The sequence below is a fragment of the Prionailurus bengalensis genome, chromosome D4 (genome assembly GCF_016509475.1).
Source record: "Prionailurus bengalensis isolate Pbe53 chromosome D4, Fcat_Pben_1.1_paternal_pri, whole genome shotgun sequence".
Classification (NCBI taxonomy): Eukaryota; Metazoa; Chordata; class Mammalia; order Carnivora; family Felidae; genus Prionailurus; species Prionailurus bengalensis.
This window is the reverse complement of record NC_057359.1, coordinates 72,657,457-72,678,918: the sequence shown is the minus strand read 5'-3', so window position 1 is coordinate 72,678,918 and position 21,462 is coordinate 72,657,457. Positions and strand designations below refer to the sequence as shown.

Sequence of the window (21,462 nt, the reverse complement as noted above, 5' to 3'; positions counted from 1 at the left end):
TGAAGAGTTGGCATTAGCTAAGCTCTTCTCTGACATCTCTTGAAGTTAGTGTTTTTTTCTTTAGCTCATGGTAAGGGGAGTGAGTGAGTGAGATGAGAGTGGTGCTATTTCAGGTGAGGAAAGTTAACGGAGGTTTTCAATATGATATTTGAGCAGAGGCTTAACGTATGTGGTAAAATAACACAGAAAGAACAGCAAGTGTGAAGTGTCTAAGTGCAAGGGTGCTTAATGTGTTGAAATATCAGAAATAAGGCTATGTAATTGCAATTGTAAAAAGTGGGAAAACTATAAATGATAGAATCAGAGAAGGGGTTAGGATCCAGATGATGCAAAGCCTTTATAATCTTTACACTATGTAAGATGGGAAGCCATTAGAGGATTTTGAGTAGAGGAGTAAGATGATAGATTTATGTTTTAATGGAATCACTCTTGTTGCTGTGTTAAGAATAAATTGTAGGCATAAGTGGAGGATCTTAGCATAGTCCAGGTAAGAGATGGTGGTGACCCATGTGAGGATGTGGTCTCGGGAAGTGGTGATTATGGATATATTTGGAAGGATTTGCTGATGGGTTGAGTAATCGTGGATTATGAAGAAAAAGTGGAGTAATCAAGAATGCCTTCCAGATTTTGGATGTGAGCCTCTGGTAAAATAGAGCAATTTTATGCTAAGATAGTAAAGACTAAAGGGAAAAGGAGATTTGGGGCAGGGGTAGAGGTAGTGTTTTGGACAAGATAATTTTGGGATACCTATTAGGCATGCAAGTGGTTGATGTTGAATAGACAATTGGGAAATAAGTTTGGAACGAGTGTAGGAATTCAGGGCTGGAGATTTGGTTATCATCAGCATATGGGTGGTAATTAAAGCCATTGGATTGGATTGCATAATCTAGAGAGTGTTTGTAAGTTAGGAAGTCATTTCTCAACAATTCCATAATGTAAATTCAACCTTGCATACTAAAAAATTTCTTTGTGTACTGAAATAGTACAAAACAATGTTCTCATGTAGTCCATTACTTCCAAATACTGTTATTTATGGGAGTTTTTTATGAATGTCCAATAGATGAATGTCTTCAAGATAAAGAACTGATCTTTTTGAATTGCAGAGTAAAGATAAATAACTTTAAAAAGCAATTATTAAAAGAGTCAGTACTAGTAATATACAATTCTGGTTCTTAAATCTTACTGTTTCATTGGGGACAAAAACTACTGTAAACAAATTATGGCCGATACACTAGGTTTTTGGGTTTGTTTTTTTTTTAGTGTGTATTTATTTTTGGATGTTTGAGCCACCCAGGTGCCCAAGTACACTTTTACAAGTAAATACTAGTGAACTTTTTTAGTTTCTGATAAGTGCTCCATGTATAAACATCACCATGAAGATTAATTTTACCTGAATTTGATCTCTGGTATTCTCTTCATCCCCCCCCCCCCTTTTAATGTTTGTTTTTTTGTTTGTTTGTTTCGAGAAAGTGAGTGCGCACATGTGCACACAAGCAGGGGAGGAGTAGAGAGAGAGGAAGAAAGAATCCCAAGCAGGCTCCATGCTGTCAGTGCAGAGCCTGACTTAGGGCTTGACCTCATGAACCATGAGATCATGACCTGAGCTGAAATCAAGAGTCAGGTGCTTAATCCACTAAGCCACCCAGGCACCTCTCTTTTCATCCCATTTTAAAGTCTTAGAAGATTAAATGCACAGGAGACATCAAGAGTTGGGTCTGTGTGTTTGTGTTTATGACAGAAAAATAAATATGTTAGAGAAGTAGAATCAAAGAGTCAAATTATTACTGTAATCAATAATAATAAATCCATATATATTAAACTTTCCTGAATGTTAATCTTATGAGACCAAATCTGTTTAAAATTGTTGGTAAATTATTACTGTTGGTATTACTGTTGGTAATTATGAAAAGTTGTTAAAAATCACACTCGAGGGGTGCCTGGTTGGCTCAGATGGTTAAGCGTCCGACTTCGGCTCAGGTCATGATCTTGTGGTTTGTTCGTGGGCTCAAGCCCTGCATCAGGCTCTGTGCTGACAGTGCAGAGACTGCTTAGGACTCTCTCTCTCTCTCTCTCTCTCTCTCTCTCTCTCTCTCTCTCTCAAATTTTTAAAAAAATCACACTTGAGGCATTAGCCTAGATTCCCTGGTGTTGCTCACTTACTTTGTTCAAAAGTATCAGATTGATGTTTAAAGCTACTCTGTCAATACATACAATCCAGGGGACCCTAGGTAACTGTCCATGGTTAGCCAGTTCCACCCATTTATATTCTGTTAACACATTCAGTTAAAAATCACACAGCCAAACAAATCAGTGAGTGAGGATGTGCATCATGTTGGTGTTCATGTTAAATGAGAGAATGTAAACATTAATAAAATCTGAAGGTTAAGTAGAAATTTTCTAGGTTCTAAGCATAATTTAGTGTAAAATTCCAGATTTGAGAGCGAATTGTATGTTCTTACTACTTCATTAATGAGATATTTTACATGAAGAATGTTTATTATTTTCAAAAAACTGCATGTTGCCGTAATTCCAGTCAGGTCTAAGTATAATTCTTTATCAGTTAATAATAAGCATTTATGATGTACTTGTTTATATGCCAAGAATTTTACTCAATGATATAGAAATGATTAAGACAAGGGGTGTGTGTGTGTGTGTGTGTGTGTGTGTGTGTGTGTGTACATACACACCTTCAAGGAGCTTTCAGTCTAATTAAAGGAGACATATGTAAACAAATGTATAGCACAGTATAAGTAAAACAAAAATATATATGAGACCAAGAAGGGAGTAATAAGAAAGAGAATGAACTCTGTTGATACTTGGGAGAGGCTGAGAATTTTCTGGTGGCATTACTTTCCTGAGCTGAATTTTGGAAAAGATAAATGAAAATTTACTAGGTATTAAGCATAGAGTTCTAAGAAAAAGGGAATAGCCGTGTGTATAGGCATAGATGTCTGAAATCACTTGGTACATTTAGAGAACTAGACACAACTGCACATTGTTGGTATAAATAGTGTGATATAGAGTATCAGGAAATGTGGTTAGAGAAGTAAACCAGAGCAAAATTATATATGATATAATCTTGTAGTTTAGAATACTACCTGTGGCTGCAGTAAAAAAGTCTATTACTACTCCTTTACCCAACACTCAGATTATGCACTTATACAGATCGGGGTGTGTTTGTGATCACAGTATCACCAAGGATGGAAATAAGAAAATACAAGACCTTTTCCCGGGAATGCTTGTATCTTAAAGAAAGATACAACATAAAATCTATATTCTTTGACAGTCAGCTGAGAAGATAAGTGTGGTATTCTTTTATAAATTTTAAGAATATTATCTAGAACACACAGGGTGTACTGAGGAAATGCCTGTGACAGGACCAGAATTTTCATTAAAAGAACAAAAAGAAATTCCTAATGTTTTCAGAACAGTTAAATGAGAGATTAAGATCAGTTGTTTGTTTGTTTGGTTTTTGTTTGTTTTGAGAGAGCGAGGGCACTAGTGAGCAAGGAGCAGAGAGAGAAAGAGGGAGGGAGAATCCCACGAGGGGCAGAAAGAGAGAAGCAGGGCTTGCCCAGGGCTCTTGTTTTACCTGAAAAGCTGATCTCGTGCTCACCAGAGGGGCATGAGATCACTCTAGGTGGGGCTCAAGCTCACCCGAAGCAGGGAACGAGATCACACAAAGTGGGGCTCAAGCTCACTTGATGTGGGACTCAAACTCATGGAATGTGAGATCCTGACCTAAGCCAAAGTTGATGCTTAATGACTGAGCCACCCAGGCGCCCAAGATCCCAAAGTTCTAAACTCTGAAATATGACCATAACTAAATTAACTGCGTTTTTTTTTTTTTAAGGAATTTCAACAAAGAATCCTCAGACTAATTTTAAGTAATAACATTTTTTGATGAGCCCTTCTAAGACAAATTGGTTCTGCAAATCTTGTTCAATGGTGTTATCTCCTATAAGAAGTGTTTGACTCTAAGCTGATTATCTGTTAGCATTTTGCCAAAAATGAGTATTTGGACTTTAGGACAGTTTATTTTATTTGGGGGTTGTAAAGTATACGTAAAATTTACCATTTTAACTGTTTTTTTTTTTTTTTTTTAATTTTTTTTTCAACGTTTATTTATTTTTGGGACAGAGAGAGACAGAGCATGAACGGGGGAGGGGCAGAGAGAGAGGGAGACACAGAATCGGAAACAGGCTCCAGGCTCTGAGCCATCAGCCCAGAGCCCGACGCGGGGCTCGAACTCCCGGACCGCGAGATCGTGACCTGGCTGAAGTCGGACGCTTAACCGACTGCGCCACCCAGGCGCCCCAACTGTTTTTTAAGTGTACAGATCAGTGACATTAAATACACTCTCATTGTTTTGCAATTATCACCACTCACCTTATATCTCCAAAAAGCTTTTTGTCTTCCTAAATTGAAACTCCCACACCCATTAAAAAATACCTCCCCATTCCCCTTTTCTCTCAGCCCTTGGCAGCCACCATTCTACTTGCTGTCTATGAATTTGACTTCTTTACATTATATAAGTGGAACCATGGATAATTTGTTCTTTTGTGACTGGCTTACTTCACTTAAGTGTCTTTAGGGTTCATCCATGTGGTAGCATGTATCAGAATATCCTTTCTTTTAAAGGCTGAATATTCCTTTGTATGTATTTAACACATTTTTGTTTGTCCATTCATCTGTGGATGGACATTTAGGTTGCTTCCATCTTTTGCAAATAATGCTGCTACCAACATGGATGTACAAATAAATACCTTTAAGTCCCTGCTTTTGGTTCTTTTGGGCTTATACTAAGAAGTCGAACTGTTGAATCATATGGTAATTTTTTTTTTTGCTTTTCTTGAAGAACCACCATCCTATTTTCCATAGCAGCTACATCATTTTACATTCCTACCAACAGTGCACAAGGGTTCTGTTTTCTCCACATCCTCACCAACCCTTGGTATTTTCTGTGTTTGTTTTTTGTTTTTTGATAAAAGCTGTCCTAATGAGTGAGAAATCTCATTGAGTTTTTATTTGCATTTCCCTGATGATTAGTGGTGCTGAGCATCTTTTCATGTGTTTATTGGCTATTTGATTATTTTTAAGTCCTTTGCTGATTTTTGTTGTTGAATTATAGGAGTTCTTCATATATTTTGGATAGTAACCCCTTACCGGATATGATTTGCAAATATGATCTCCTGTTTTGTGGGTTGCTGTTTCACTCTGTTGATAGTGTCTTTTGATGCACATAAGTCTTAAATTTTGATGTAGTAGAAGTTGCCTATTCTTTTGCTGCTGTGCTTTAGGGTATTTATTATTGATCATTCTTTCTAAAGGTAATTAAAAGGGAGGAAGGACTATTTGGCTATTAAGGACATTCATATATAGTATTTGATAATAGTGATAATAGCAAATTCTTACCAGCATAGGGAATAATTATCTTTTTATTCTTAAAAGTGGACGGACAAGCTTCTGGCTGATTAAGATCCACATTTAAGATGGGATGGGATATAAGAGGAAAACAAAGTGCATTGTAGTAACCGTGGCTATTGGTGATGGAGTAGAGCAAGTATATTGTAAGAATTTGCTAGGGTAACCAGGTATCTGTCAGGAAATCTCCACACTGTGTTTATTCCTCTTCTCCAAAGACACTTCAGAGAGGCCTTCTTTGACCAGTCTTGCACCTTCCCAAGTTACATTCCAGTTCACTCTTATCCCTTTTCCTTTTATTTTTATTCATAACACTTTTTTATGATGAGACATCGTTTTTCATTTATCGTCTGTCTTTCCTTAGGGCATAGACTTTTGTTGTTATTCACTGCTGATTTCCAAGGCCTAGAACAGTGCTCTTTGAATATTGAATGAATTAACAGAGTGGCCTGTAGAGGAACATTTTATAGTTTGTCTGCCTATAAAAATCTTAAGAAGTTGATGCTGATTCTCAAGGTGAAATAGTTGATCCATATGACTCTTCCACTTCCATTCATATGCTTTGTAACACCATTATCTCTTACCAGTAATTCCTACTGTAGTCTCATGTTTTTCATATTGTGCCATTTATCACATACTATAAAATAGGTTAAATATTTGAGTGCCTGTTGTGCATCAGGCACTGTTTTAGGCCACGCGTGGATGTTGAAACATTAACATCTTAGGCTTGATTTAAGTCATTTTTGTACCGACAATTTTAATAGAGGAAATTATTTTCATTAGGGCTGCCTAGGTGGCTCAGTCGGTTAAGCATCTGACTGTTGATTTCGGCTCAGGTCAAAATTTCATGGTTCGTGAGTTTGAGCCCTGCCATCAGGCTCTGCGCTGATAGCACAGAGCCTGCTTGGGATTCTGTCCCTCCTTCCCTCCCTCCCTCTGTCTCTGTCTCTGTCTCTCTCTCTCTCTCTCTCTCTCTGTTCCTTCCCCACTTGTTCTCACTCTCTCTCTCTCTCAAAATAAATAAACTTAAAAAAATAATAGACAAAAATGGAATTTATGAATTGAGTTATATTTATAAAAGTACATTAGCCTAATTTTTACCTTAGATTTAACCTGTGAACTTTTTCCAGATATTTTCTAAATTTGGCACAGTCTTGAAGATTATCACCTTTACAAAGAATAATCAGTTTCAAGCCTTGCTTCAGTATGCTGACCCAGTGAATGCACATTATGCCAAAATGGTAATTATGATCTTTTTTCATTTTTCATTTGTTAGTCTTCAGTGATACCAAAGAATGCCATCATGTCTTCTCCCTTGCTGCAATTTACTGTGTGTTTTTAATTGTAGTAAAACATACGTAATATAAAATTTACTGCTTTTAAATGCACTGTTCCATATGCTTTTTAAAATGATAAGCTAAAGATTACTTTCTTCATATGAAATGGTTTCAAATCATTTATCACCTCTCAGATCTTTGGGACTCATTTCTGTCATATTTTTAAAGTCTAGAAGTGGAGTACAGTATTCCTGATAAAATCTGAATAATAAAGTAGAATTATCTTTTTTCTTGTATCTTCATTTTGATTCAGTCGCCCAAAGATTGTAATTTTGTAACTGTATTCACTGCTGAATTTTGTTGAGCTCTGATTTTGTGAATATACATTTTAGGAAGCTTGCTGCTGTTGGTTTATATTGTCTTTTTTTTTTTAGTACATGAGTGCTTGACTTTTGACAAGTAGAAAATTTCATACTCAGTTTAATTATACTTTACTCATCTCCTATTGAGATCTATTCTTAACCCTAATTCTATCTTTTATCAGTATCTGAATTATTTCTAATTTCTTTTCAAAGATTGGGACTAAGGTTTTTAGGAGTTTTCTGTACCACACACTGTCTGCCATATTAGGAATATGGACTTTATATTTGTTGTACCCTTTACCTGCACATATTACTTTGTACCTTTATGATGATGTACTCATCAATAACTGTTTATAAGTCAGTGTTTTTTGTATATTTGCATATTTCATGTTTTGGGGTTTCTGGTATCTATTTTTATAAATTTGAGCATTTGTGAAAGTCAAGTGGCTACATATATTCCTTTGATAAGTTTTCATTATTGTGAAGGGGGTAAGAATTACTGATCTTTGGTCTTATGTCAGAACTAATTGCAAAATTTCCCTCATTTATTATTCAAAGTATTATAAAATAGATTTACAAGAGAAAAAAAAGAGATAATATTTCATATGTTGTGGTTTCATCTTAAACTGTGTGAAGTGTGCTAAAAAATGCGATGAAATTTAAAATCAAATCATTTTTAAACATTTGTTGTGGACAAAATAATCATAATGGTAGCTAGTACGATGCTCAATAATGTGTAAGTTTTCCACGCTTTTACATTTCTCTCCTTTCATTTGATCTTACCATAGACAAGAAAGGGATTATTATGACATTGTGAAAAACTGAGAGATTTTCTTTTTCTCTCTTACATTCACACAGTTAGTGACCTAGGTAAAAGTAAACACAAGTCTTTGGCTGTTAGTCCTTTACTCTCTGCTTTACACCTAATTGCCACTCTGTGTCAAAGTAGAGGCTACTTGATTTATCAGTGTTGTTGTCTTGCAAAACCTCAGTCCCTTTCTTACATGCTTTAGGCTCTGGATGGCCAGAATATCTATAATGCATGCTGCACTCTGCGTATTGACTTCTCCAAGCTCACCAGCCTTAATGTGAAATATAATAATGACAAAAGCAGAGACTTCACTCGTTTAGACCTTCCTACTGGTGATGGCCAGCCATCCCTTGAACCCCCTATGGCTGCTGCTTTTGGTGAGTAGTTCCATTTTGGGTCGCAAAGCAAGCTTTCTGAAGTTACAAGTTTTATACATTAATCTGTGCATATCAGCCTTTTTCTTCTTGGATTCTCTCAGGATTTCTAAAGGAAAGAAAAATCTTGGAACAAAATGTGTCCTTTAATTAAATCTTAATATTAGTAGATTCTGTTAGTTGGCAAAACAAATGAATATCTGAAATTGAGTTAAAAATTTATGTTCTAACATTAATCTTACTCATTCTTTATAAGCCAAACAACCATTTGCTTTAAATTAATGCTCATAAGTATTAACATTGCTTTAAATGTGTTGACTTATAGCCACGGAATATTGGTATCTGTGTTCTTGAGAGAAATACTTTTCTCCTTTTGAAGTAGTAGTATTTTATTTATTTTTAAATATTTATTTATTTTTGGAAGAGAGAGATAGGGAGTGACCAGGGAGGGGCAGAGAGAGGAGGCAGAATGCCAAGCAGGCTCCATACTGTCACTACAGAGCCCCATGTGGGGCTTGAACCCATAAACCATGAGATCATTACCTGAGCTGAAACCAAGAGTTGGTTAACTGACTGAGCCACCAGGTGCCCCTGAAGTAGTGTTATTTTAAAAAAGGGCCTAAATTAGTGGTATGTTCTTCCTCTGTTCAAAGAAGGGGATTTATTTTATTTTGTTTTTTTTATAAATCAGAACTCCCATCTGTAACTTAAGTTTGTGTGAAGTTGTATTTTTGCATTATAATTATTAAAATTACAACCTTCTGAATTATCTCTGCAAATGTTGGTTTGAAGGGCTTTTTTCTTTTATTTAAAATTAGTTACCAATAGGGGCGCCTGGTTGGCTCAGTTGGTTCAGCGTTCGACTTCGGCTCAGGTCATGATCTCATGGTCCGTGAGTTCGAGCCCCGCATCAGGCTCTGTGCCGACAGCTCGGAGCCTGGAGCCTGTTTCAGATTCTGTGTCTCCTCCTCTCTCTGACCCTCCCCTGTTCATGCTCTGTCTCTCTCTGTCTCAAAAATAAACATTAAAAAAAAAAATTTTTTTTTTAAATAAAATTAGTTACCAATATATGTGTACTTTTAAAACAAATCATTATGTAAAGGAAGAAGCAATGGATGGCCCAGTTGGGTATATCATTAGGTTGATATATGCTACTTTTGGATTTTGCAGCCCTTGAAGGTGTGGTTTATTATCTAGATAAAGTATTAAATTTTATTACCTTTTGTGATTAGTTTTCATTTCCCAGATGACACCATACAATACTGCTCATTGAGACCTTAAGTGATATTTAGTCCATATTTATTTTATAGGTGAGAAAAATGAATCCTTAGCCACATGTCCAATTTTCTGGAAAATAGTTTGTAACTTTATTTTCAAGTAAAAGCTTTCTGTTATTTATAACTGAGAAAGACAAGTGAATTGTTCAGTTCATGTTCCTGAACTGTTAAAGTTTCTGTCTTGGTCTAACCAAACTTTTGTGTTTTATACTTGTTACCAGCCTCTACTTACATGTCCGATTTGGCAGAGCCAGAGGTCTTTGTAATCACAATTTCAGGAATACATGATAGAAATTGAGGCTGTCGTTCAAGTTTACCAAAACTTTGCTATCAAATGCAGAACTGTACTTATTCCAATAATTGAGTATATATTTTTGATGTAATTAATTATACATTATGGGAGGAGGACATTTTTCAATTATGATCAAGAATTTTGGTTTCTGAGTATAAAATAACAGAGTAGTAACAGTCTTTTTCATCGTTTTAATAAATCCTTAGTCATTGCAAAGTAATGTCTACATCTTAAGAGAGCTGATTCATCAACAGAGAACAATACTTTTTTGCATATTATGTGAAAGTTTACTCTGCCTCTTGCTAATATTTAACTTGATTCACTATTCCCTTCTTTTCTCTTGGCTTGTGCAATACCACTCTCCTGACTTTTTCCTTACTATCTCTTCTTTCTTTTTTTAAAGGTTCTTTACTGCTCCTAGGGTTAAGTCATAAGCACTCTGTCCCTGTTTTTAGTGATAATACACTATACCTTTAGAAGATCTTCTAAAATATGCAAATATATATTTTAACACCCATGTAGTTATCATCCAGGTTAAGAAATAATATATTTATATATCCTGAAGAAGCAGTGTTTGTAGCACTCTCATTGATTATGTATGTTCCTTCCCTTCCTGTCCCAGGATGATCAGTCTCAAATTTGATGATATTCATTCTTTTGCTTTTCTGCCTTTTCCTTGTGTATGTTTTTCTTATCACTCATTATGCAGCTCTAAGTGTTAATTTAAACATTTTTTCTCCTTTATTTAGAATTTTATGTAAATGGCATCATGCTCTTCATTTTCTTTTGTTGACTTGTGATTCATCCATATATATATATATATGGCTGTTGCTTATTCATTCTCAGTACCATCAAGTATATAGATATCTATTGAATGAATATACCACAGTTTGTTTATCCATTCTATTGTTGATAGTCATTAGGATTGTTTTAGTTTGAGGTCATTATGGACAATGCTGCAGTGAGATATTCCTGATTACCCATGAGGTTAAACATATTTTTATTTGTTTATTGGCCATTCTCCCTTATGAATTTTCTGTTTTAACTTTTTTTACCTATTTTTGTGTTTGCTGTCTTGTTTCTTTCTTTTCTTTTTCTTTTTCTTTTTTTTTTTTTTGGTGGAAATTCTTTTTATATATATCCCACACAATAGTCCTTTGTTGGCTATAGCTATATGTGTTTCAAATAGTTTCTTCCATTTTTGGCTTACTGGTTTATTCTTGTTATGGTATTTTTATTTAGTCAAATTTATTTGCCATTTCTTTTATATTTATATTTTTTGTGTCTTGTTTAAGAAATCCTTTGTTCCTCTGACATCATAAATATATATACCTACATTCTAAAGTTTATAGTATTTTAGTGCCACCTGGGTGACTTAATTGGTTGAGCATTCAACTCTTGGTTTCAGCCCAGGTCATGATCTCAGTTTTGTGAGGTCAAGCTCCGCGTCGGGCTCCATGCTGACAATGCAGAGCCTGCTTGGGATTCTCTGTGTCTCCCTCTCTCTTTGCCTCTTCCCCACCTTCACTGTCTCTCTCTCAAAATAAATAAACTTTATAGTATTTTAATAATTTTGTTTTGAAATAGTTGAAGTTGCAAGATTAGTACAAAGAAATTCCCTTATATCCAGAAGCATCCAAGATTCCTCAATTAACATCATGCCACATTTACTTCATCGTCTCTCTGATTATATGGAAGAGGTGGATAGTTGTTTTTTCTTTTTCCCCTCAATTATTAGAGAGTTAGTTGCAGGCATGATATCTCTTTACTTCTTAATACTCAGTGTGTATTTTCTTTTTTAATTTTATTTATTTAATTATTTTTTTAACATTTATTTTTGAGACAGAGACAGAGCATGAACAGGGGAGGGTCAGAGAGAGAGGGAGACAGAATCTGAAGCAGGCTCCAGGCTCTGAGCTGTCAGCACAGAGCCTGACGTGGGGCTCGAATTCACGGACCGTGAGATCATGACCTGAGCTGAAGTCGGACGCTTAACCGACTGAGCCACCCAGGCACCCCTCAGTGTGAATTTTCTAAGAACGAGGACATTCTTACCTAAACACAGGTCACTTATCAAAATTGGGAAATAAACATTTATATAATACTATGATCTAATCCATAGACCTTTTAGAAATTTGCCTGTTGCAAAAGTAATGTTCTTTATAAGAGAATTTTTTCTGGTAAAGACCCAAACCAGTATTAGGCTAATTTATTTGGAGTGTCTTTAGAGTCCTTTAATTTGGAACATTTCCTCACTCTTTGTCTTTCATGATATTTGAATTGGTGAAGATTTCAGGTTGGGTATTTCATAGAATGTCTCTCAATATGAGTGTCTGGGGTTTTTTTTTGGCTAAAACAGCGTTGTGTCTTTCTCAGTTGGCTACATCAGGAGACATAGGATGCCAGTTTATCTAATTCATGACGATACTAACTTTGATCACTTACTAACGTGATTTCTGCAAAGTTTCTTCCCAGTAAATTACTATTTTTCTCTGTAATTTGTAGGGTGATACATTGAGACTATATAAATATCCTGTTCCCTATCGCTTTTCACTCTTGAATTGTATCATCCATTGCCAAATATTGTTGTTACTGTGATGGTTACCTTATTGGAGATTTGTTAATCTCATCATTCCTTTAATGCTTATTAGCTGTAATTTTATTATAAAGGACTTTTTTCTTACCACCACTCCCTTCATTTATTTATTCATTCATTTTGAATAAATTTGACATCTAACATTGTGTGAATTTAGGGTGTGTAACATGTTACTTCGATACATTTATATGTAATAATGTCTGTCTAAATTCATTATACTGTGCATTAGGTCTCTATGCTTATTTATTACTCATTTATTTTTTCTTGTCAATGTGGTCTTACAGATTTTTTTATAATTTTTAATTTAATTTTCTTCTAATTTACATCCAAATTAGTTAGCATATAGTGCAACAATAATATCAGTAGATTCTTTAGTGCCCCTTACCTATTTAGCCCACACCCCCTCCAGTAACTCTGTTTGTTCTCCATATTTATGAGTCTCTTCTGTTTTGTCCCCCTCCCTATTTTTATATTTTTTGTTTCCCTTCCCTTATGTTCATCTGTTTTGTCTCTTAACGTCCTCATATGAGTGAAGTCATATGACATTTGTCTTTCTCTAATTTCACTTAGCCTAATACCCTCCAGTCCCATCCACATAGTTGCAAATGGCAAGATTTCATTCTTTTTGATTGCCAAGTAATACACCATTGTATATATATATACCACACCTTCTTTATCCATTCATCCAGCGATGGACATTCGGGCTCTTTCCATACTTTGGCTGTTGTTGGTAGTGCTGCTATAAACATGGGGATGCATGTGTCCCTTCGAAACAGCACACCTGTACCATTGGATAAATGTCTAGTAGTGTAATTGCTGGGTCGTAGGGTAGTTTTATTTTTAGTTTTTTGAGGAACCTCCATACTGTTTTCCAGAGTGGCTGCACCAGCTTGCATTCCCATGGTCTTATAGATTCTTCTTATTCTGTGGGTTTTATGCTGTGATTTTTCATTTTATGTTCAACCTGTCCCAGGTTTGGCCAGTGGGAGCCCTTTCACAGTGGCTTCTATGGCCCTTGACATATCCCCGTCTTCGTTTGAACATTTCCTAACTTTCTGGTTGAAGATATTTCAGCACTTCTTTACCTTCCCTCCCTTAGTGCTGCAGTCGGCTACTTCTCCATTGAGGCCCGGTTCCTTTTAGTTAGAAATGGTTTTTTGAAATCAATACTCAGGCAGTAGATGTGCTGATTGTTGATAGGAACATCATTGCTTCTAGGCACTTTAAATGAACATTACTGGGATTCATATGTATGTGTAGGTCATAAATGTATTTCTTTGTGCTTCATAAATATATGTCTCTGTGTGGTTAAAAACCACAAATTTTAACTAATACCTCCAATTCCAATCCCCACACCCTTATCATACTGTTAGCTCCCTGCTTCAAGAATGAGATATTTAGTTTCTATTAGCTTCAGTGTGTTTACTTATTTCCTCAATCTTGTAATACACAGAGTGTGGTTTCAGAGTTGTTAACACATAGCATTAACTTTAGCTGAATATTTGCTTAAGTTGTTTTGTGGGTATTATTCCTGGGTCTTTTTATTAGTCTCTCCTTTAATCATCACCACAAGTCTCAATACCTGACAGAATAAATCTATTTACCTTATTTTTCAAGAGTGTCTTTGCACTTCTTCATCATTTTACCTATGAATTTTAGGGTCAACATGTCACATCCTCAAGGAAAAAGCTGTTAGAGTTCATTTGGATTACGTTGACTTTATAAATCACGTAGAAGATAATTGACATCTTTACAATACAGTCTTAACCGTCTTTGAACATTGTACATCTCTTCATTTTTTTGAATGTTCCTTAATGTCTTTCCAAAGAGTTTGGTGACTTTAGGTGACTCCACAAATATGTGCATGCTTTGTTATGTTTATTCCTCAGGACCATACTTTTTAAATGTTTATTTTTGAGAAAAAGAGTGCAAGCGGCAGAGGGGAAGATAAAGAGGGAAACACAGAATCCGAAGCAGGCTCCAAGCTCTGATCTATCAGCAAAGAGCCTGACGCGGAGCTCAAACCCATGGACCGTGAGATCATGACCTGAGCCAAAGCTGGATGCTTAACCAACTGAACCACCCAGGCGCCCCAGGATCATACTTTTTAGATTCTAATTCTAGACCTACTATTTATGATCTGTGTGACTTGGGGCGAATTGTTTAACTTCTCTGCACTTTTGTTTATTCATATGTGAAATGAGCATGGGGCGCCTGGGTGACTAAGTTGGTTTAGTGTCCAACTCTTGATTTACTTTAAGGTCATGATCTCCTGCTTCATGAGTTCGGGCCCCACGTCAGGCTCTGTGCCGATAGCATGGAACCTGCTTGGGATTCTCTGTCCCTCTCTTTCTGCTCCCTCCCTGCTTGCATGTGCGCTCTCTCGTGTGCTCTGTCTCTAAAATAAATATTTTTTTTAAAAGCTATCTAAAATAGTCAAAGTATTTACAATAATTGCTTAATGAAAGACTTAATGTAAAGCTGCAGAAATCAAGCCAGTTTGGTAGTGTATATAGGATATATAGATTTACATTAATAGAGCAGAATACAGAGTCTAGAAATAGTCTCATTTATATGTAATACATCTGTTGATTTTTCAACAGTGTAAAATTCCATAGGGAAAGAAAATCTTTTCAAAAAGTTTTTAGACACATAGGTATTCATACTGAAAAAATTAAAAATTTTTTTCTGTATCTTGTACCATACTGACAAACTGACTTTCTTGAAATAGATCTTTAGACCTATACTGTAAGGTTTAAACCAATGCAGAAGAAGTTATATACAAACCTAATGGTAACCATATACCAAAACCCACTAATAAAACATTCAAAGAATAGAGAGGAAGAAATCCAAGTATATCACTAAAGAAAATCAGCAAAACATGAAAAGAAAAAGGATCAGAGAAAATCAGAAACAGCCACAAAATAAGTAATAAGATGGCAATAAACACGTATCTATCAATAATTACTTTGAATGTAAATGGACTAAATGCTCCAATCAAAACAGAGATTGACAGAATTGATTAAAAAATAAGACCCATCTAGGGTCGCCTGGGTGGCTCAGTTGGTTGGGCGTCCAACTTCACCTCAGGTCATGATCTCGTGGTTCATGGGTTCGAGCCCTGTGTTGGGCTGTGTGCTGACAGCTCAGAGCCTGCTTCAGATTCTGTGTCTCCCTCTTTCTCTGCCCCTCCCCCACTCACTCTCTCTCTCTCTCTCTCTCTCTCTCTCTCTCTCTCTCAAAAATAAACAAACATTTAAAAAAATTTTTTTAAACAAGACCCATCTAAATGCTGCCTACAGGAGACTCATTTTAGACCTAAAGACACATTCAGTTTGAAAGTGAAGGGATGGAGAAACATCTGTCAGACAAACAGATCTCAAAAGAAAGAGAGCAACAGTACTTACATTGGACAAAAACAGACTTAAAAACAAAGACTGTAAAGAACAAATAAGGATGTTATGTAATTAAAAAGGGGACAATCCAACAAGAAGATACAAAAATTATAAATATTTATGCACCCAGCATAGGAGCACCCAAATACACTATAAAACAGTTATTAACAAACATAAAGGAATTAATTGATAGTAATATGCTAATAGTAAGGGACTTTAACACCCCACTTACCCCAACGGACAGTTCATGTAAACAGAAAATCAACAAGGAAACTGTGGCTTTGAAGGACATACCAGAACAGATGGATTTAACAGATACATTCAGAATATTCCATCCTGAAACAGCAGAATACATATTATTTGCAAGTGCTCATGGAGCATTCTCCAGAATAGACCACATATTAGACCACAAAACAAACCAGCAAATTCAAAAGATCAAAATGATACCATGCATCTTTTCAACCACAAGAAAAAATCTGGAAAGACCATAAGCACATTGAGGCTAAATAACATGCTAATAAACCATGACTGAGTCAACCAGGAAATAAAAGAAGAAATTAAAAAGTACATAGAAACAAATGATAATGAAAGCACAACAGTCCAAAACCTCTGGGATGCAGTAAAAGTGGTTCTAAGAGGGAAGTTCATAGTAATACTGGCCTGTCTCAGGAAGCAAGAAAAATCTCACATAAACAACCTAACCTTATACCTAAAGGAGGTAGAAAAAGAACAACAAACAAAACCGAAAACCAGCAGAAGGACGAAAATAAATAATAAAGATTAGAGCAGACATAAATGATATAGAAACTAAAAACAAAAAAACAATAGAACAGATCAATGAAACCAGGAGCTGGTTCTTTGGAAAATAATCAGTAAAATTGATTATCCTTTAGTCAGACTTGCCAAGAAAAAGAAAAAGAAAGGACACCAAATCACAAATGAGAGGAGAAAAAACCAACACCACAGAAATACAAACAATTGTAAGAGAATATTATGAAAAACTATATGCCAACAAACCGGGCAACCTAGAAGAGATGGTTAAATTCCTAGAAACCTATAAACTATCAAAACTGAGACAGAAAGAAATAGGAAATTTGAACAGTCAGTAACCAGTCAAGGTATTGAATCAGTAATCAAAAAACTCCCAACAAACAAAAGCCCAGGACCAGATGGTTTCACAGGCAGTTTCTACCAAACACTTAAAGAAAAACTCATAACTTTTGTTCTCAAACTATTCCAAAAAATAGAAGAGGAAGGAAAACTTCCATATTCATTCCCTGAGGCCAACATTATCCTGATACCAAAACCAGATAAAGACCCACTAAAGAGAACTATAGGCCAATATCCCTGATGAACATGGATGCAAAAATTCTCAGTAAGATACTAGCAAACTGCTTTAAACAATACATTTTTTTTTAAATCACAATCAAGTGGGATATTCCTGGGATGCAAAGGTGGTTCAATAATCGTATTTCAATCAACATCATACATCACATCAGTAAGAGAAAGGATAACCATATTATCATTTCAGTAAATAACAGAAAAATCATTTGACAAAGCACAACATCCATTCTTGATGAAAGTGCCCAACAAAGTAGGTTTAGAGGGCCTAATGTAAATAAGGCCATGTGTGAAAAACCCACAGCTAACATCATCCTTAATGGGGAAACACTGAAAGCTTTTCCCCTAAGGTCAGGAACATGACGAGGATGTCTACTGTCAGCACTTTTATTCAACATAGTACTGGACGTCCTACCCACAACAATCAGACAACAAAAGAAAGAAAAGGCATCCAGTTTGGGAAAGAAGAAGTAAAACTTTTAATATTTGCAGATGGCATAATACTATATATAGAAAACCCTAAGACTCAACCAACAAACTGCTAGAACTGATACGTTCAGTAAAGTTGTAGGATATAAAATGAAAGAACAGAAATCTGTTGTATTTCTGTATACCAATAATGAAGCAGCAGATAGAGAAATTAAGAAAACAATCCCATTTACAATTGTACCAAAAATAATTTAAGATATCTTATGTAGGATACCTAGGAATAAACTTAACTAAAGAGGTAAAAGACCTGTACTCTGAAAACTGTAAAACACTGATGAAAGAAATGGAAGACAACACAAAGAAATGGAAAGACATTCCATGTTCGTGTATTGAAAGAACAAATATTTTTAAATGATTGTAGTACCCAAAGCAGTCTATGCATTTAATGCAATCTCTATCAAAAACCAAGAGCAGATTTCACAACTAGAACAAACAACCCTAAAATTTGTATGGAACCACAAAAGACCCCAAACAGCCAAAGCAGTCTTGAAAAAGAAAAGCAAAGCAGGGGACATCATAATTCTGGACTTCATAGGTCAATAGACCAGAAGAGAAAACCCAGAAATAAACCCACGATTGTGTGGTCCATTAATTTTCAACAAAGCAGAAACAAATATCCAATGGGAAAAAGAGTCTCTTCAACATACAGTGTTGGGAAAACTGGACAGCAACATGCAAAAGAATGTGTGTACACATGGAATATTATTCAGCCATAAAAAATGAAATTTTGCCATTTCCAATGACATGGATGGAGGTAGGGAGTATAATTCTAAGTGAAATAAGTCAGAAAGACAACTACCACATGATTTCACTCATGTAGAATCTAATATAAAACAAAGGAAGAAATAAGAGAAAGACATCAATAAACAGACTTTAATTTGTGTTTGTTTGTTTGTTTGTTTGGTTTGGTTGTTTGGTTTTGGTTTTTTTGTTTTGGTTTTTTTGGTAATCTGTTTACCCAACATGAGACTTGAACTCATCACCCCAAGCTCAATATTTGCATGCACTTCTGACTGAGCCAGCCAGGCACCTGAACTCTTTTTTCTTTCTTTTTTTTTTTTAAGTTCTTTATTTAGAGAGAGCACATGGGAGGGGCAGAGAGAATCCCAAGCAGGCTCCACACCGTCAGCACAGAGCCTGATGCGGGGCTTGAACTCACAAACAGTGAGACTGTGACCTGAGCCAAAATCAAGAGTCAGTCACTTAGCCACCCGAGCACCCCACCCCCAGCTCTTACTTACAGAGAAGAAACGAATGGTTACCAGAGTGGGGGAGGGGGTTTAAATAAGTTATGGTGATTAAGGAGAGCACTTGTAGTCATGAGCACTGGGTGATGTAGGGAATATAGAAATGTTGAATCACTGTAATATACACATGAAACTAATATTACACTGTATGTTAACAGTGCTTGAAAGATAACATCAAGAAAATCAAAGGCAGGGGCACGTGGGTAGCTCAGTTGGGTAAGTGTCCAACTCTTGTGTTCAAGCCTTGCATTGGGCTCCGTGCTGACAGAGCCTGCTTGGGATTCTATCTCTCCCCCTTCTCTGCCCCTCCCATGCTTATACACTCTCTCTCTCTCTCTCTCTCTCTCTCTCTCTTTCTCTCTCTTTCTCTCTCTCTCTCAAAAATAAACTTTAGGGTGGCTCAGTCATTTGAGTGTCCAACTTTGGCTCAGGTCATGATCTTGCAGTTAGGGAGTTTGAGCCCCACATCAGGCTCACTGCTGTCAGCCTGTCAGTGCAGAGCCTGCTTCAGATCCTCTGTCCCCCTTTCTCTGCCCCTCCCCTGCTTGTGCTCTCCAAAAATAAATATTAAAAAAAAGTAATAGAATAAAGAAGTAAATTTTTTAAAAAAAGGAAATCAAAGGCAGGCTACAGACTTGAAGGAAAACCTTTGCAGCACATATATCAGACATAGTAGTTATATCAAGTTATGTGAAGACCTCTTATAACTCAATAGGAAGAAAACAAACCAAGAAAAAATGTGCAAAAGATATGAAGATAGTGTACAAAAAATGGCATATGAATGTCGACAAGCACCTGAAATGATGCTTATCCCCAGTCATCAGGGAAGTGGAAATTAAAATCACTATAAGATAGCGGTACATGCCCATTAGAATGGCTAGATTTTATAAGGTTTACTGTATCAAGGATGTGGACCATCTTTCACTGGTGTACTATGTTGGTGGCAATGTAAAATTTAGGTAAGGCCACTTTAGCAAAGACTTGGACACTTTCCTTAAAAGTTAAATGTGTGCCTGCATTATGACCCACTCATTCTACCTGACCACTTATCCAAGAGGAATCAAAGTTCATATCCACACAGATACCTGTGTAGAAATGTCCTCAGCAATTTATTTGTAATGACCAAAATCTAGAAATATTTTATTACAGGTGAGTATTTTGAAGTATAGTTTGTCCATATGATGAAATGCTATTTAAATACACAGGAATATATCAATAAGGAGAACCAGATTATTTTGATTGAAAGAAGCCAGACAAAACTTTATTCTGAATTAAAGAAACCAGATTTTTTAAAGAACACCTATTGTAGGATTCTGTTTATGTGTAAGTCTGAAAAATGCACACTCGTCTATCGTGACAGAAAGCAGATCAGTGGTTACCTAGGGACAGGGTTTGGAGGGAGAGGGATTACAAAGGGGCACAAGGAAATTTTTGAAATGAAGAAATATTTGTTATCTTGATTGTGATGATAGTTTCACATGTTTTAACTATATGTCAAAACTTTACATAATCCCTTTTAAAAAAGAAAAGTGAGTCCTATCAATTTCAGTCTAATGCTGACTGAAAGCCCTCCAAAACTTCCTTTTTCTTTCAGAGTAAATGCTCACATCCTTATGTTGGATTACAAGGCCCTATACCATGCACTCCAATTTTACTTTTTAAATATCTTTGTCAGTACCCTCCCCGCCCCCCTCCACCCCACTCTTTCTGCTCACCAAACTGACAGTCCCTCCAGTTTTTAAAACATTTTAAGTATGTTCCCACCTCTAGATTATTCTAGTTATTCCCCCTAGCTGGAGTACTTTTTTCTCTCAGGTACCCTCAGTTTTTTTCATGCTGCCTTTGACCTACCCTGACTAGCCCTCAGTGCTCCTGATTCTTCCTATTCTATTTTTTAAAGGTTTTTTAATGTTTGTTTATTTTTGAGTGAGATGGGGAAGGGCAGAGAAGAGGGAGACACAGAATCCGAAGCAGGCTCCAGGATCTGAGCTGTCAGCACAGAGCCCAACAAAGGCATGAACTCATAAACCCAAGATCATGACCTGAACCGAAGTCGGGCATATAACCGACTGAACCACCCAGGCACCCCTATTCTGATTTCTATAGTATTTATCACTTTCTTACTTGTAGTTTTTTACTGTATTTATTATTTTATTTTTATCACTAGAATTAAGCTTCACCAGGGTAGATTTTTTCTTGTATTTAGTTTATATATGTTTATGCCTGACATGAAATAGGCATTCAGAAATACTTGTTGAAGTAATGTTTTTTGTTTATTATTCTGTTTTTCTTGCTGTTTTTGGAATTTAGTACTGTTTTGTGTTTGTATCTGTGATTTTTAACTTTCATACTTATTTTACCAAAATCGAAAGTTAACTGATAGTGTACCCTTTCCTTACATAACTTAAGAACTTTTAGGGAAGTTTAACTGCTTTTACCCTCTTTTACCTTCTCCTAACTCATGATATTGTTGTACATTTTAAAATTAAAACTTTTTTTTTAATGTTTATTTTTGAGAGAGAGAGAGAGAGAGAGAGAGAGAGAGTGTGTGAGCAGGGGAGGGGCAGAGAGAGGGAA

The 21,462-nt window shown here is 35.9% G+C and overlaps 1 protein-coding gene across 6 annotated transcripts in view; it reads left to right on the top strand.

The window, feature by feature from the left end:
• The window catches only part of PTBP3 (polypyrimidine tract binding protein 3), a 121,479-nt gene that overhangs the window by 78,597 nt on the left and 21,420 nt on the right, over positions 1-21,462 (top strand). For all 6 annotated transcript variants that reach the window (XM_043566339.1, XM_043566338.1, XM_043566342.1 and 3 more), the window contains 2 exons: positions 6,555-6,665; positions 8,077-8,251. In XM_043566339.1, coding sequence (XP_043422274.1) covers positions 6,555-6,665; positions 8,077-8,251 — 286 coding nt within the window. The remainder of the gene's footprint in view (positions 1-6,554; positions 6,666-8,076; positions 8,252-21,462) is intronic.